Below are 17,755 nucleotides of genomic sequence, written 5' to 3'. Positions count from 1 at the left end.
ACATTACCATTAAATAGGCATGTTGCTGTTTCTTCATGTCCGTGTTGTTTTGAAGTCTCATGGAATCTCTCAGCATGGTAACGAGGTAGAATTTAAAAATTAAACGAAACTTACCTGTAAGTTGAAGTTTGATTGTGATTCTACCGAGTTACAGGATGCTGAGAGATTTAAAGCCCAATTTCCCGGCCCACCCCTGTGCTCTTGGGTAACACGTACATTTAGTCTTTAAAGCCTGATCGGCGCATGCGCTTGCTATCTCATATAATCTCTGTAACTCGGTAGAAACACAATCAAACTTCAACTTACAGGTAAATCTCGTTTAATTTTTAAATCTTCAAACAAACTTTATTTTCAAAACGAACAACAGTGTCGTCAGAAGGCTCTAAACTCTGACAGAGCACGCTTACAATAAGCCAATCAGAATCCTTGTTAGAATGGGCAACCTAATTTGATTGGATAAACAAGACTAAAGCTGTCAAAATGTCAAACCATGAAAAGCTATCACGAAGAATCGAAAATCTTACTTAATAATTCGAATGCATAAACGTGCATTTTTTGTGTACAAAAACCAGTATCTTTAGTAACATGATGAATGACACCTATGATGCACGATCCTCGCAATAGATAGCGCTATTTAAGCAATAGCGAAAATCAGACCTGAAAAAAATAAAAAAAAATTGAAATATTCAGCATTCAGATTACCAGCCTGCAGTTTGGAGAATGTCATCAATATTTACATTAGCCCTGCTGGCTGCTGAAACAGACGCAGCTCTGGTACTGTGAGCTGATCGGCATGAATATTTAAATCGTGCATCATATGTATCTAATACCGCAGTACAAAATATATGAACTTCATATATTTCATTGTATCTCATGATTAATGACATCCGGCCGAATTTTGGCCCATGAAAAACCTGGACGTTATCAACGTGACAATTTAAAAACAAACTGCTTAAAGCTTGTGGTTGGAACTTGACAAACTGCTGCGCTGTGTTGTTCTGTGAATAAACAACGGTCGAATTTACAGCAGCGAGAGGATTTTCTGAACTGGTAGCTGCATCAGAGGAACTTGGCTGGGATGGTCTTCCATTCAATGCACCAGAGAGGATATCTGAACAAGCCCTTAACTGTTCACTGGATGAACGAGTGTTGTAATTCCTCAGGCTAGCCTGACTTCGACGACCAGAGATCACCATTATGTGCCGCGATGGAACTTGCGCGCTGGACCGCAGTGTGATTCCAGTGGCTCTGACACTATGGTCCGTGTAGATTCTTGAAAGAGACGCTAGTTTAGAAATTTCTTTCATCATTCCTTAAATTTTGTTGACCCCCAGAGGCTTCTTGTCGTACCAAACTTTATCTTCAAATTTCACGGCTCGCTGTGGGTACTGAAAAAGTGCTTCGCAGGCAGGATTTAACTTCTGGAGATAGTTTTTGAGGCACGGTTGAGGCCGTCAAAAAATGGATCCTCTGATGTTGAATACATCCTAGCCCCCTTTTCTACACTGCTGATGTCTTCAATCCCCCCTGGATAGTTCCCAGTAGCCTCGTCATGGGCCATTGAAACGTATTCCCGTCCGTTGTCGTCTAATGAAAACTGGAAGTTTTGCTTCGTCAACTATCGTAGACCTTCGCGTCCTCGACGACACCAGTACAAGGTTATATGAAGCCAGATATTCCGCAAAAGACCCCAAGGATTGTCTCCCCGCATTGTTTTTGACGACGTCAACTTTTGGAGGTCTGCTACTTACAGTGGCTCTCAAGGGCCATCCACCTTCAAAAATTTTCATGACTTTATCGCGCGATAAATTTTGCTAACTCCATTCATTCAAAAAATTTGCAATCAACATTATCGCGCGATAGATAAACTTATCGCGCCATAGAACAACTTATCGCGCGATAGAACTACTTATCGCGCGATAGAACAACTTATCGCGCGATAGAACACTGTATCGCGCGATAAAACAACTTATCGCGCGATAAAACAACTTATCGCGCGATAGAACAACTTATCGCGCGATAGAACAACTTATCGCGCGATAGAACAACTTATCGCGCGATACGACAACTTATCGCGCGATACGACAACTTATCGCGCGATACGACAACTTATCGCGCGATACAACAACTTATCGCGCGATACAACAACTTATCGCGCGATACAACAACTTACCGCGCGATAGAACAACTTATCGCGCGATAGAACAACTTATCGCGCGATAGAACAACTTATCGCGCGATACAACAACTTATGGCGCGATAGAACAACTTATCGCGCGATACAACAACTTATCGCGCGATAGAACAACCTATTGCGCGATAGAACTACCTATCGCGCGATAGAACAACTTATCGCGCGATAGAACAACTTATCGCGCGATATATCAACTTATCCCGAGATAGATAATATTATCGCGCGATAATGTTGATTGCAATTTTTTTTAATGAACGGGCTTAGCAAAACTTATCGCGCGATAAAGTCATGAAAATTTTTGTAGGTGGATGGCCCTAGAGAGTCACCGTAGCTACTGGAATTGGAGTTTTGTGTTTTGTATTTTCTTTGTTCTCGCGCTTGTTTAGCTTTATCTGACTCTGAAGGAGCTTGTTTGACGCTTGGAAATCTGTGCCTTTTGAAATGGAGATGCCCCTGTTAAATGGCGGGTTGTAGAGGTGTCTTTCAATTGCATTTCGCAATCCAAGAAGGAATGACCTTGAATACAATGCACCATCTTTTGTTCGTGCTTCTGCGTAAAAGTAGCGGAGATTCGGGTCAAGCTCTTTGTTGTGGAGGTTCTTGGCAACTTTTCTTTCGCTACACCAAGCTATTAAAAAACGGCAACGAAAAAAAAGATTTTTATTTGTATTTTGGTGTTCATTTTCGAGAGAAAGTTATAGTTGTTGGTTAGAAACGTGTGTTTGCTAGCCAATTTTAAAATTATCCACTTTCCTTGATTGTTCTTTTTTTTTAAGAACATTTAGCAAATGTGCGTCCACTCTATTCGAGATTTTTATATTGTATTTATCATATTTTTGCAACGAAAAAACTCACCTTCAAAAACTCAGATAGCCCATTTGGTGGATTGTTTGGTTTTCTTTCTTTCCGCTCTTGTAATTATGTCGTCTATTGCGGCACTTGACATGTTTTCAAATCTTTGCCTGTTTAAATTGCCGCGGCGCTCATTGTTTTCATAATTAACTTCGTTGGAAACCTCACTTTCAGTTAACGGATAGGTCGCATTGTCACTGACAGAATCCTCTAAATCGATCGACGCTAATAACTCGTTTTCTCTTTCGTCTTCTAGGTCGTAGAGGACTTCTGGGTCGAATAAAAACCCGAGAGAAAAATTCGGAATTTGATCCGCCATGTTACAAATTGGCAGATGGCGTGACAGCTTCAACTCCATGTTCTATACTCTGATAGAGCACACCCTTTCAACCAATGACAGCAGGCGTTCTATCCGAACTTTATTATAAAAGAGTTTGGGCTATTTTGTCAAAAATGCAATGCGAACCGTTGAACAGCTGTCACGACCCATTTAAAGGCCTTTAAAAAGGTCTTGTATGATATATTTACAAACCAAAATAGATGTTATCTTAAAGTTTTATCCTTGTAGTTTAATTCCTTAAAGTTTCTTTCTTGGGCTGCTAAGAAATTATCAAATACATGACCTCTTGCGTGACAGCCGTTCAACCATAGTTAATCGAGGGGACTGGTTATGAAAGCCGGCGAACTTCAAAGGGATAGCTTATTGTTTTGGTTTTTCGAGTTCAACCTAGCGTGACCGTGCATCACATAGATTCAAGATGGCGTCTCACATGTGAGCGTTTGTACTGATGACTGCACGTTTTACGTCTGTAATATTACTATTCCTTCTTAAATACTGCTTGTATGTATCTATAAATGAAGAAGGAATGCCCGGAGATAACTGCTCTGTTTTTGGTTGCGGCTCGTCCCGCAAAACGAAAGGAATCGGCATCTGGAAACTTCCTGCCCCTCGCAATGCTGAATACAAGAAATGGCGAGAACTTTGGCTAAACGAATTGACCAAAACACGCGTTGTAGACAAAGATTTCAAGCGCCAGATCGACAATGATCGTGTCTTTACGTGCGAAAACCATTTTAGGCCCGAGGATATTGAGATTTGTAAGTATTAAATGCAATCTTATAAGTTTAACTACACGCGATCCTAGACATAATCTGCGCGGTGCTTAGGTGCATAGCTTATCAATTAACTTGAGCTTTGATAAACTTCAAACGTTATATTCTGATTCTGTTTGTTTGTGATTGTTTCTACTCTAGTTCAATCTGAAAAGATGCAGAAAAAGAAACCGAAGTTTGGTGCCTTGCCAACAGTAAACATGCCGAAGCGTAGCTTCACAACACCAGTAAATGTGCGTCCACCTCGAAGCGCAGTCAACGAAATCCCAGAAGTGGCCCCTAAAAAATGCTACAGTGACTTTAAAGATCTAGTAAAACGAGTGAAATCTTTGAAAATTCTAAGTGAGTGGATCTTAGAGGCAGCAATCGATCGAATTGTATTGACAAAGAAGAGTTCTCTGCTTGTGTTACCAAAGATTCAGCTCACCATCGATGATAGTCTTGGTTTTTCTGTGTCTGTGTTTGGATGGTTTCTGCCAGATGATCATGCGATTCATCTTGAAACCTTGCGATCCGTTATGAACATCACAGTCTCTGAACTTATCAAGAGAATTGATGTTCTCTTGATTTGCCCTGGAGTGAGACCATTTGAACTGTCATCCGATATCGTACACCACATTATACCGAAGTCAGTGGATCCGTTATTCAGAGATGATTCTGAGATATTCCCACAGCTGGAATATTGGAGAACACGGGACTGTGAAGTTTTGGTGGAGCATGGTGAGCAGTGCTGTGTTTGCTACAAATACTCTCACAAGTCAGAGGTGGATCAGAAAGCAAAGCAAAGAAAGCTTGCAAAGCCTGCTCATTTGTTTGCTCCAGTCTCTCACACAACACCAGAGAGAATAAAGCTAACCCTAAAAACACAGAGGCTTAAGTGTGCAGAACTAGAACGAAAGCTTGAAGAAATGAAATCAGAGATAGAAAAGTCAAGTGTAGAAGTAGACAACCAGTTAAGCAATGACATTACAAGTATATTGGGGACATCCAATGAAAATATCACTCCATTCATGGATCTGTTCTGGCAGCAGCAAAAGAAATTGATGACAAAGAGTAAAACTGGTGTCCGATACCATCCTATGATCATTCGATACTGCTTGTCACTTGCTACCAAGTCCCCAGCATGCTATGAAGAGCTCAGGAAAAGTAACATCCTTGTACTGCCGAGCCAACGCACATTGAAGGACTATAGAAATTGTATACGACCCAAAGCTGGCATTCAAGAGGAAGTACTTGAGGAGTTGAATGTTCTTACAAACAGCTACTTCGATGTGCAACGATACATTGTGCTCCTTTTTGACGAAATGAAAATTTTGTCAAATCTGGTATTTGACAAAGTATCTGGGGAACTAACTGGTTTCCTTGACCTGGGAGATCCTGATATAAACTTTGGAACACTTGAAAAAGCTGACAAGATTGCAAGCCATGCTATGGTCTTTTATATCAGAGGTCTCTGTACTGAGTTGAAGTTCAGCTTAGCCTATTTTGCCACCGATGGGATTACATCTTATCAGCTTATGCCATTGTTTTGGCAAGCAGTATGTGTGCTTGAGTTAGCTTGTAATCTTTGGGTGATTGCAAGTACATCAGATGGAGCGTCACCCAACCGAGCATTGTACAGAATGCACAAAGCTCTTGATGGTAATGCTGGAACTGATGTGTGCTATCGCACGACAACAGTTACATCATGCATTGATCTTGAAATAATATTAGCTAAAGGAATGTTTTTCAGACTGGTTTTACGTGTAGCTTCCCTGAAATAGTGTTCAGTTCTTTCAAAAACAGACTGAGCATTTCTTGTGATCTTCCACAGTCCACCTCGATTCAATGTTGTAGTCAATCTCTGATCTTCACCAATAGGATTGTCCCATTTCCCAGCCATTATCAGTGAGATTGCATGGTCATTTTCTAGTGTTTTACTTGCTTGTTTGTGCTTGTTATGTAGCTTATGTAGTACATAACCTCCAATATACTGTAACCCTGACTTCTCTTTATCAGATAATTTCGTCAATGGTTCACATGTGTGAGTTTCTGCTTTTTCTTTGCTATGTGTTAAAAGGCAGTCGGCCACTTTTGAACAAAGTAATGTAGCAGAGTTTCTTGATAATCCTACAAAATGGCTCGAAGCATGCAAGACTATGCTAGCGTAAAAGGCTGCATAAAACCTCTCTGCATTTCCAGACTTTGCCAATTGAATATAAAGCCCCTGAATTTCAGAAAATTTAGGTGTTGAAGATTGTAGAGTGTTGCAGTTGTAGGACCATATCTCGTCTCTGTTTACCTTTGGATAAATTTTGCTGTCTCTAAGTTTCACTTTAGCATTGCCAACGATGCTTGCATACGTTTCCACAGTTAATAGATCTCGATTTTCTGGTTTGTCTGTCTCAGTTTCTTCTGTTTCTTCTGTTTTATCTTTGTGTTTAACAGTGATGTGACGTTTCAGTCCGCTCTTACTCTTGCATTTCTTTGGACAATGAGGGCAAGTGACGCTCAGTGGGTGAACCTGCAAAACCAAATTCACGATCAACATCACACACTACTTAGGTTCATAAATCATCTTTAAATCAACAGCTGATAAAATAACGTTTAGGCAAGAAATGGTTTATAAATAGAGCCCGAAATAAGAGTGATTGATCGAAAGCATGATGTCGAAAGCTAGTCTGTTCGACCTTCATGTTCAATCTTCCTTTTTGACGTTTTTAGGCTATATTTTAACTATTAAAACAGATTCTATAGCTTACATCAGCAGCTGCTTCTCTGAAGTGCTCATCAAGGTCTTCTTCTTCTTCTAAAACTCCTAAAATTGCCTCTAAATCGTCTCCAAAGAAGAACATGTCATCACACGCGTCCGCCATGTTGTTTTTAGATGCACGGTCAATGTCACGTGACGGTGCATCTCAACCTCAAAACCCAAACAATAGGCCGGTCCTTTGAAGTTCGCCGGCTTTCATAACCAGTCCCCTCGATTAACTATGGTTCAACGGATCGCATTACATTTTTTGTCATTTTAGCCCGAACTCTTTGAAAGCTGGACACGCCGCCTATCGCGGGCCAAGAAAGAAACTTTGAGGAATTAAACTACAAAGATAAAGCTTAATGAAGATATATATTTTGATTTGTAAATAGATCATACAAGACCTTTTTAAAGGCCTTTAAAGGGGTCGTGACAGCTGTTCAGGGGTTCGCATTCCATTTTTGACAAAATAGCCCAAACTCTTTTAAACCTGGACGTGCCGCTTATGGCGGGCCAGGACAGAAAATTGGAGAAATTAAAATACAAGGATAAATCTTTACGGTGATGTACATTATGATTTGTAAGTATATATGGCAGCCCTGTTCACAGGCCACTGAAGTTGACCTTTACTTTACCTCCGCGAGAGAGACGCGAAGTACTTTGTTTAAACGGGTCACCCTTCAGACTTAAAACGCAACAGCATAACAAGAAATTAAAGCGCGCGGTATATCCCGGCCTCCTTCGCCATGTTCGCTGTACCCCACTGTAACCCCTATTCTACGGTTTAATTTTCTATTCTCGCGCTGGGACCAAAACGATCAATATTTGAATTTGAAGGTGTAAAAAGATCAAGGAGTTTAAGCTTTTTTGTGCTAAAAGAGATGGCGCAGTGTAGATGAAGTTAAAATCTAGAGCACTTGGGGAAATGACATGCACTACGAATTAAATTTTGAAGCATATTTAACACAATATCTTTACTGTATAAAGGTAAAAAGTCAGAATGAAGTCCTAAGAATATCAAAGATGAAACAACTTCCCCTTTTTTTCTAAATCTTAGTTAACAATGAAGTTGTCATGATACATGATTATCAATCTGTGGTACACGCTTTTCTTTTTTCAATAAGCAGGTGTAACTTTTCCAACGTTTACCAGTTTAGGGCCCTCTCCAAACTAAGCCGACAAAAACTGCACTGTCACTCTAGTAAACAGCGAAACAAACTTTACTTTCCACTCTGTCCCAGGCTCTTGTTCCAGCATTAGGCTTCATCAGCCCTTAAGTGACACGTTCACAGTTCTTTGCCCCACCCTCAGCCCCCCCCCCCCCTCTCCTTGGCATCGAGCCGTGTATATTTCAGTCACATATCTGCTCTGAAGACTTTCTGCCATGTTTTATTCGGCCAGATTTTTCTGTTGTCTTTCCTCTAACCACACCGTCGACCAGACTGTTTATCTCCGACCCCCTTTTTTTTTTGTTTCGTACTTGAAATAATTGCTTATTTGAAAGTGACTTCAATTGTTCCTAATTAAAAATATCTTATCTTTATCATCGTGTACCAGGTAATACGTCCATTGTCTTTCCTTCTTTGCCTTTTTGTTTTCCTGAACTGTGACCATTTAACTAATACTGAATCTGTAGCAAATTTTGTCTTGCATCGTTACAAGTTTCATGTGGTGTTTCCTCTCTGATTCTGTCACAAGGTGAATTCAACAAAGCTGGATTAAAGCCGGGTAACGTTAAACTGTGCTTCTGGTCAATTTTGGTGGGATTCCTTGCTCACCGCTAGAGGAAAAGAAGGAAACTTTTTTGCATCACTTTTGCAGAAGGGCTTGGCGAAGTCGTTCTTTACATTTGAAGATTTTGTCGATCGGGATCCGAAGAGTCTCAGTGTTCGAGATCGTCTTTGCTTTTTATTTTTTCCTTTGATGTCTGCGTCCCAAACGTGTCTTTCGCTCACCTCAAAATCGACCTTATTTTTCCTGGACATCATTCTCTTTTTCCTTTTGGGAAAATCTTTCGCAACACTCTCTTTCGGGTTTGAAAAGGTCTGCACGTCTTCACTTCGGGGGTTGCCACCAAAGATCTCATAATTCTTTGTGCCGATTTCCAAGTTGCTGAACTCGAAGAAAGTATCTCCTTCCGAGAAGTAACTACCCTTTATGTTTTCTACTTTGTTTTTCTTCACAGGGTGAGCTCTGATCCAGTTATTTGCTCTCTGAATTGTATTCATCCACAGGCCGTGGAGAAAGAGCTGGAAAAGGAGCGACGCCCTGTGTAAACCATCCGCCATGCTCACCAGTTTTACTCGCTGCTGTATTCGTCTTGCATGCGCAACAAACGTATTTCCATGACGTACCAGTAACTATATGATTTACAGCGCGTGCATGCATAAGCCTCGCGCTAAAAAAGGAGTTCGAGCCTCGAGTATCTTTTTCAGCAATAGACGGCACTTTCTTTCAGTTTACCAGTGTAATAACTCACGTGGGATGTTGGGAGAACACAAGAAAAGTTCAAATTGTGAATCAGAAGCCAGTGGTGAATGATTTAAAAGATTTTCAGGTCTTCACAAACACTGTGTGACATCCAAGCTCCTTCATTTTGTCACAAAATCTTAAAACAGGTACTTGAATTTCAGTTACCGCCAGCTAATGAGCAGATAGTTAAAAAATATCAGACAAGGAACAGGTACAGGGCAACTGAAACAGCTGTTAAAAGCAGAGTTAGACGACAAAAAATAGAGCCTCGACGGCGCTCAAACCCGTATCTCCACCCTTGAATATATCAACTGGACGCCGATGTCACTGACTTAGCCACAAGGCTTGACTGTTTCTACCGGTTCAAATGGTTCAGACAGGGACTCAACGTTACATTAACGTAGCTGTAAGACTTCAGGGACAATATTTCAATCCTTCTAGTCTAGTTTGTTCGTAATGTCTGCGAGCGACTTGATTGCAGTGAAAGGAAGGTCAAATATTAAATCTTCCGTCTGTCTCGTTTAGCACCTTGTCTTTGTGGCGACAAGCCTCTAGATTAGAGGAAAGGGGATGACATAGAGCTCTTTATAATTGCCTTGGATTTGACACTCATTAACTGGTACAGCCGAAAATAGACAACTTTACATTTATTGAACATGATCTACCAACAAGCAGTTTAGAGAGACAGATTCTCTTTATCTTAGGTTTTTATAAAGTGCTTTTAAACATTAGAGTCACAGCATCTGCACCGTGCACTGCATTTAAGTTAATATGTTATAATTAAAACAACACTGTAGAAATTTTGAGTCGATTCATCCTGTTGAATTTTCCTATGGGGTTTTGCTTCTTTAAAAGTTGTCTGTCACTGCTCAAAACCGTCTTTTTTCATTCCTTTCTTCATGGAGTAGGTGTAGTTTTTCCTGAAAATTATAAAAGAGCAACGAGAACGCAAATGGTAATTGTGCTTATAACAGGAAATAAAAATCGCATGATGTAGATGCATTTCATAAAAAATACGGGCCCGAGTGTGGTTTTAGAAAGTTATAATAATAAATAATAGTTAATGGTAGTCACAGCACTCACCCTGGTGCAATTTAAAAAGCTTTTAAGCATAAAAGAGAACTTCAATCACCAGACGCACGTGCAGTTCATGGGTTGTTTTATCGAGTCATTATACATGGGTCTTATAGCACCTACGTTACTTTTCATCGGCTTTGAAAGAAGCTCGCATGTTAAAGGAAGTGCAAGGAAATTGAAAATACGAATAACAAAAAAATATATATGATATTTATCATTATTTTTCTTGTTATCATTGTCATTATTACTATAATTATAATTGCAGTGATAACTTCAATGGTGTTCAAAAGTTTGATTACAATAGTATTATGATAATTTCTTACTTATATTTAAAGTAATTCAATTAATTACCAAGAGTGGTGCTTCTCTTTTTCTTCCAAATTCCACTGGCGGAATGTAAGGAGGTTGATCTTCTTTTTCCTGAAACTTGGATGCACGCATAATTCAAAATTAAAGCCAACTGCGTGATTTTGAAAGTTCTTCAATGAATTCTACCTTCTTTTTAAATCCATCAAAACAACCTTGCCCGATTTCAGTATCGTTTACATTCCCGTCATCCAGCTTATGATCCACATCTGAAGATAACATAATTTTCCTACTATTACAATAAATTGTATTTTCTCAGAAACTTGATGGGCATATGATAAGGTAGGAAAAGATCCTGCTCCGTTCCCATTTTGTCCCTGTTTTTTTTTTTTTTCTTTTTTCTTTTTTTTTTTTTTTTTGAGCTCTCGCTCAAAAGGCTGAAATGATGGATGTAAAGTCGATCCTCAAGTTTGGATCCAAACAGCTATTATGCACGATGGTGATTTTGAGGATTTGTCTTTTCAAATCTAAATGAATAGTCTTACTTATGCAAGGGTCTCAGTGAGAGGGATCGTGGCTTTTACGGCTAATGGTTAAATTTTGGCCATTTTACGGCTAACTTTAAATATCTTCCCACTCAGTTGTCACCAGAAATTTCTTTTTTACGGTTAAATTTTTTTGCGGCTATTGGTTAAAATTTGTCAATTTTTAAGATTAACGGATAATTTTTTGGCCGTTTTACGGCTATAGGTTGACCCCATTGAGACACTGTTGCAAACCAAAACTCGCATAAATCAGCGTGCGAATAACCTTTCTTCAGATACTCCTTTAGATACTCGCATTTTGAACTGAAGTTACTCTTGCGATAAGCTTATAGGGAAGTTGAGTACAAGTCTTAAGAAATTTAAGACATCTTTCAAAATTTTCTTTTTCACAAGTGCAAAAAAAAAACATCGTTGTTATCATTGGTGGCGATGCGTGAAATCCATTTCAAGTGTGAAAGAAATTTCAAACTGTTTCTTTGGTAATTATAAGATAGCGGGAAAAGGCAAAATGAAAGAAGAACTAAACTGAAAACTAATGAATATACCAAAGGATGGAGGAGAATGATTTAATTTTTCAAATGTGCCAACCGAATATGGTAGTTTCTTTGAATCAAAAGTATGATAAAGTTTTGCGTCACCTGAGATCTTTTTATATCTGAATCCACAGTTGTACGGCGCAGTCGACCGTTGTCTGGATGTTGAAATTCGACGAGTCCACATACATAAGTGAGACACGAAAACCATACCAGATATTTCATGTCTGACGAGAACCTCTTCTTTACTTTATGCCGCTTTTACTCTCCAAGAATACCCTTTTTCAACCACCACCTTTTATATATTCAAACGGTTCGGCTAATTTTTCCTACGCTGATAGACATATTAGGTGTTCGCGTGGTCTTATAATTAACTCAACAAGGAAATATATTTTCAATGAAACCTCCAACACCACTGAAATTTATAAACCCCTTTTATTGCAAGTGCTCTCTTTTCTTTTGACTGAAGCGGGCAAATACAGACTTGATGCAATCAGTTTTAATAACGGAAACTTGTGATACCTTTCCCACGCTGGCGACAACTGAACACGACTCATTTCTTTGTTCTAGGGCTCTATTTATTTGGTGAACGACATGTTTACAAGAGTATAGATTATTATTCAACTTTTGTCCTTATCATCGTGTTAACTTGAAAATGAAAATTTTAATTAATTAAGTATAGTAATTTTGATGAGCGATTTCATTTCCTTTGGATTGAAACGGAAATCAACTTTAGTTCAGGAAGTGGGTGTAAGAGCTCAAGAGTGCTCTAGTACATTTGTTTCCTAGGATTAATAATCATTGTAATTAATTTGAAGTACAGCAAACTGTTGTTTATCTATTGAAAATAATAAACGATGAAGTTGATATGCTTGTGACGGAGGAAATTTCGAACTCTATGAACCAAAGGTGATTGAGTTTTGTCGATAATCTAGCTAGGACGGTGGATCCAAAGGGAACGCTTTTTAAATCTATGCAAAAAAAAAAACAACAACAACAAAACAAGCGGCCAATTCAAACCTCTAGGTGTGAACTTATCTTAGATTACCACCAATTTTGAATTCCGCTGGATTTTTTTCCTGGCATTTCGACTCTCGCTTTTTTCTTCTACTAATGAGTAAGCAGTGAAAAAACAAAAAACAAAAAAATTAAAACACTTCCATTCCCGATATTTGTTGACTTTTACCAGTTATAGAAGAGTTGATAGTAACCTGATTAGATCATCAAAAGATACCTGTCTGCTAGTAAATCTATCTACCGCGAAAAGAAGAATTCACCAAATAAGGTCCATGACTTGCAGAGGCGCTGGGGGCTTTGGAGTAGTAAGGGGAGGGGGGAGAGGTTTTTGTACACCTTTTTCTCTTAAAATTTCTTCCATGTAAGTTGCTTGGAGTCAACAAGTCTCTTTGAAATTTTTAATAAACCCACACACCTTTCTTTTTCTTTGAGCGCGATCCTCATGATCGCGATCCTCATCATGATCCTCATCCTCGCGATCCTTATGAAAAGAAGATAATCGGACCGAGTATTTAACCAAATCAAATTATTCATATTGCGTTGTCCTTTGCGAAGGGTGGGGGAGGGGGGTGGGGGGGTGAGTAGAATAGAGGGAGAACTTGAACCGCCCCTTCCCAGACCCCCTTGCTCCGCTGAGTAGGGCTTCACAATAATCAATCATCAATTTAATCAATTAGTCTCTTAATTAATTATCTAAATATTGTCAAAGAGGCGGAAAACTAAACATTTGCAGGGACCAAGTAAACTTTAATCGTGGGAGAAATCAATATGGGAAGGCGGCTCAGAAGTCAACATTTCCGGCGCAAAGTAAATTTGTAATAACTAATTTTATTTCTACACAGTCAGACCATTAGGGTTCGTGATTAGCTTGAGAAGAAAGTGGAAAATCGACCCGCAGAGTTTGGTTTAACAAAGTCTGTGGTGAAATCTCATGTGATTTGTATGGGATAGTTCACCCACCTTAGTCCTAATTTCATCCGTACGTGTTTCTTTCGAATATAGAAGGTATTTTTCGCCCTTGATTTGACAAGAAAGTCTGTGGGCGGTTTTTTCCTGAAATGCGACAGTTAGCCCCTTTAAACGTGTTATTTTGAGGTGTACGTCATCCATAGTCGGGTGCCACTGTTTCATGAAAATCTTCGCGTGTTTTGTTTTAACTAAAATTTAAGTTCAAATTCAAAATTTGACAAGCGGCAAGATGTGACCGCATGCACGATTCTCGTTTCTTTAAACTTGTAAAGCTGTTTTGATGCCCACGTTTACCCATTTGAAACGTCAAACAATGAAACGTGTCCAACTGAAGATTTGAAGTTTTGAGCCAGTAAATCCTAACATCAGAGGATTATCGGCGCAAACGTTTGTAATTCTCTATAATTGTTTGACTTAAAAGTCAGCGAGGCCTTAAGCTACTATATTCGTATCAAGAAAAACGGATCACCTTTGATTGCAGTTGGCTTTAATTTTTTCAGAATATAAGCTTCCAAGATTTCGGTCGATAAAACCACGAACTGATGCGTAGATCAGCCTTACTGATACATCTATAACGCTACTGAAGAACAACATGCAATGGTTTGTCGTATTGTTTCGCAAATCCCACGGTCTAAATTTCACAGATCGGAACACACTTCATTTCTGAATTTTTTTCCTAACTTACTCCGTCGTTCCGTAGGAATGCTTTTCTACATCAACACAAGCAAACATATCCTTTACTTTCTTCTCCTGTCTACTGAAAAGACTATAGCTAGTGTTTGCGCGAAATTCCTAATCCACTACTGCCGACGCAAAGAATAGCTGAAAAATTAATGAAATGTTTAATCTTTTCGGGCAATCATACTTGAGAAATTCTCTTGTCGTAAAGAACTCAAATCTCAGATCGTGAGAGAAATTGGCATCTCTCGGTTATAGTTAAATGGAATTATCTTCTACGGTTGGAAAGAGCGTTGTTATACCTACTTAGATACATTCCAACTCGATATCAATCTCAGAATTGGATTTTATAACAATTCTTCCGTCATCTTGTTCACTCGTCAGATCCTCTGATGTTCCAGACAGTTGTAATCCTTCAAAGTTTCCATTTTCGTCACCGTCGTATTCTTGGGCGTCAACACATTTTAAGCTTTGGAAATATTCGGCCACAGTACACGCCAGTCGTTTCGCCTCACTTTTTGTCTCGCACAAGAAGGCCTGCGTTAAGAAAACCTCTCTTTCTTCTCCCTCGAGATGATGATAATTGAACACCAGGATCTTTCGCCGTTTGCTGTCAACTCCACAATAAATAATTCGGCTGAAATCATAAACAATCTTTGTACCTTGATCTTCGCCTTCTTGCAAGCAAAGTTCAAAGCAGTTGTCCTTGATCTGTAGAGTTTGTTTTGGAAGCAATTTCTGCTTCAGTCTTGCCTTACAGTTCTCAAAGATCTCCTCGATAGATCCGCAAATTCCTTCCCCAATAGGGCACAATATCTGCACGCTTCCAAGGTAGATAACTGAAAAATTGTCTTGCTGTTCACGCCTGTCTCTTCGCCAAGATCGGCTTAGATTTTGTAGTGTCGAATAGGCCATTCTGGTACGCCCAGGAATCAAATTTAAAAGCGAATGCTGTCTTGGATTCCTGTCCTCCCACATTTGCGAGCGGAATAGCTTTCCTTAATCTATAATTAAATTCCGGGTACTCACGACACCAACAACTTCGACTAAAGTTGATTAAGATGCAACTGGAACTACACAAACATAACACATTTGAAAAAAACATATATTTGTTTTATGATATTGTTACGAGCGCTATATACGTCAATGTGACATCAAAACAACTCAATCTAATTGGCTGTTGCTCTGTAAGCAAACGTTGAAGAAAAGAAGAGTTTATTTTCACTAATAATTATCCTTGGCCGTGATCATTCTAGGAAGCACTACTTCAGTTAGCTATGGTGAATATGGAATGTTTTATTGTTTGTGCTCTGACATCCGTTCAGGCGATTTGTCGACTGGCCTTTTCAATACGATATGACCTGCTTAGCATAATAATTACGTTATTCAATTTCCTGAAACAATGAGTTTGTCTTTATGGAATTCTACGTTACAGATATACAAACAAAAGCAAAGTTTTGAAAAGCTACAAGCTTTTATCTATTAATGAATGTTATTTTTAGCTACTCAGCAAATATAGACTCCTATAATTATGTACTCCCCTAAGTAGCTCATATTCAATTGGCAATAGGTAGTTAAAACTATCTAATAAACTATCTATCTCACCCCAAAGAACGACTGCATCGGAAAAGAACAGCAAGGAGTCTTAAGAATTTTGATATATCAACAAAGTTGAAATGGTAAATTGGCCACCGTAATGATTACAAAAGCTGACGTTTCGAGCGTTAGCCCTTCGTCGGAGCGAATAGAGGAATTGTGGGTTGTGTGTGCTTTTAAAGGCAGAAAATGGAGCTACGTTATTGGTGGGTGCATGGCAACGAGAAAAACATGAATAAATTAGTGGAATGAAAAGCGTTCATTGATCCCTGTGGGATTTAGACTGCCGGTTTCTTAAGACTCAAAACAAAAAAGGAGTCTTAAGAATTTTAGATTTTTATAGCATCTGGGAGCTCCTAAGGAAAATTCTAAGACGGAAATGTGGTGATGCGAGGGTAAACAAAAAAGGGCAGTGGTACCAAACAAAGGCCTTACAGAATGTACTGCACCAAATTTTGAGTATTCTGTGATTTAGAACATGAAAATTGCCTCGGACATAGTTCCTAAAGAAACTGAGTTGCTGCGCCGGTGGGAGGTATAACAAGATAATTTGGTTTTATCAACTTATTTTATAAATGATATAAATTTCCAGTGTAAAGAGGTTCTAAACGGTTGAAGTTTGGAACGTTAGCCCTTCGTCTTCCCCCCTAACGAAGCGCTCATTAGCGCTGACGCTCGAAACTTCAGCCCTTGCGTCTCTTAAGGTGTCCACTTTACATTGTAAACACTGTCGGTAAAGTCAAATTAGTTTAGAATAATAGTTTTCTTAGTTGGAAAAACACCAATGGGATAAGAACAAGGACAGGTGTGTGGAAGGGCGATCAATATGACTGGGTTGAAAGTTGATATCAGCCACAAAAAATGTAAAAGAAATCAAGGTATATGTGCGACGTGACCTCCAGTGAAGTATCTTCATGAAGCAAGGAACGAGGGTAAAAAAGGGGCAAGGGGAGAAAGGGGGTGAAGAGGGGAAGGGGAAATGGGGGAAAGAGGAGCAAGGGGAGAAGGGGAAATGGGAGAAAGAGGAGCAAGGGGAGAAGGGGAAATGGGGGAAAGAGGAGCAAGGGGAGAAGGGGAAATGGGGAAAAGGATGTAAGGGGAGAAGGGGAAATGGGGGAAAGAGCAGCAAGGGGGGAAGGGGAAATGAGGAAAAGGGTGTAAGGGGAGAAGGGGAAATGGGGAAAAGAAGAGCAAGAGGGGAAGGGGAAAGGGAGGAAAAGGTGTAAATGGAGAAGGGGAAATGGGGGAAAGAGGAGCAAGGGGGAAGGGTAAATAGGGGAAAGGGTGTAAGGGGAGAAGGGGAAATGGGGGAAAGAGGAGCAAGGGGGAAGAGTAAATAGGGGAAAGAGGAGCAAGGGGGAAGAGTAAATAGGGGAAAGGGTGTAAGGGGGGAAGGGTAAATGGGGGAAAGAGGAGCAAGGGGGAAGGGTAAATGGGGGAAAGAGGAGCAAGAGGGGAAAGGGAAATGGGGGAAAGGTTGTAAGGAGAAATGGGGGAAAGACGTGCAAGGAGGAAGGGGAAATGGGAGAAAGGGTGTAAGGAGAGAAGGGAAATGGGGGAAAGAGAAGCAAGGGGGGAGGGTAAATGGGGGAAAGAGGAGCAAGAGGGGAAAGGGAAATGGGGGAAAGGGTGTAAGGAGAAATGGGGGAAAGACGTGCAAGGGGGAAGG

General features: G+C 39.7%; 2 protein-coding genes and 1 long non-coding RNA gene across 4 annotated transcripts; 1 reads left to right on the top strand and 2 right to left on the bottom strand.

Moving 5' to 3' along the window:
* Positions 1–3,695: 3,695 nt before the first annotated feature.
* LOC148719053 (uncharacterized) lies at positions 3,696–5,922 on the top strand. The gene is made up of 2 exons (XM_088740061.1): positions 3,696–4,144; positions 4,301–5,922. Exons 1-2 carry the CDS (start codon positions 3,835–3,837, stop codon positions 5,920–5,922), a joined length of 1,932 nt encoding a protein of 643 aa, XP_088596187.1. The 5' UTR covers positions 3,696–3,834.
* Positions 5,923–9,997: 4,075 nt separating this feature from the next.
* On the bottom strand, positions 9,998–12,236 carry LOC111331465 (uncharacterized). 2 transcript variants are annotated; one of them, XR_015994092.1, is made up of 3 exons: positions 11,932–12,236; positions 10,794–10,862; positions 9,998–10,285 (listed from the first exon to the last, which is right to left on the bottom strand). It is a non-coding gene; the product is annotated as an uncharacterized LOC111331465 (long non-coding RNA). The 2 variants fall into 2 exon arrangements; XR_002694929.2 differs by having other exon boundaries at positions 10,794–10,868; positions 11,932–12,228.
* A 2,046-nt stretch (positions 12,237–14,282) lies between these two features.
* LOC111331496 (uncharacterized) lies at positions 14,283–15,711 on the bottom strand. The gene has a single exon (XM_088741926.1). It carries the CDS (start codon positions 15,466–15,468, stop codon positions 14,797–14,799), a length of 672 nt encoding a protein of 223 aa, XP_088598052.1. The 5' UTR covers positions 15,469–15,711; the 3' UTR covers positions 14,283–14,796.
* Positions 15,712–17,755: the final 2,044 nt, after the last annotated feature.

Source organism: Stylophora pistillata, chromosome 12 (genome assembly GCF_964205215.1).
Source record: "Stylophora pistillata chromosome 12, jaStyPist1.2, whole genome shotgun sequence".
Lineage (NCBI taxonomy): Eukaryota > Metazoa > Cnidaria > Anthozoa > Scleractinia > Pocilloporidae > Stylophora > Stylophora pistillata.
Note: the sequence above shows the minus strand (reverse complement) of the source record. Positions and strands in the feature narration are given on the sequence as shown.

Bases quoted from the DNA above. Each gene is read 5' to 3' on its own strand.
- LOC148719053 (XM_088740061.1), top strand. From the start codon at position 3,835: ATGACTGCACGTTTTACGTCTGTAATATTACTATTCCTTCTTAAATAC. The intron at 4,145-4,300 runs GTAAGTATTAAA...TTTCTACTCTAG, and splicing joins GCCCGAGGATATTGAGATTT to TTCAATCTGAAAAGATGCAG.
- LOC111331496 (XM_088741926.1), bottom strand. From the start codon at position 15,468: ATGTGGGAGGACAGGAATCCAAGACAGCATTCGCTTTTAAATTTGATT.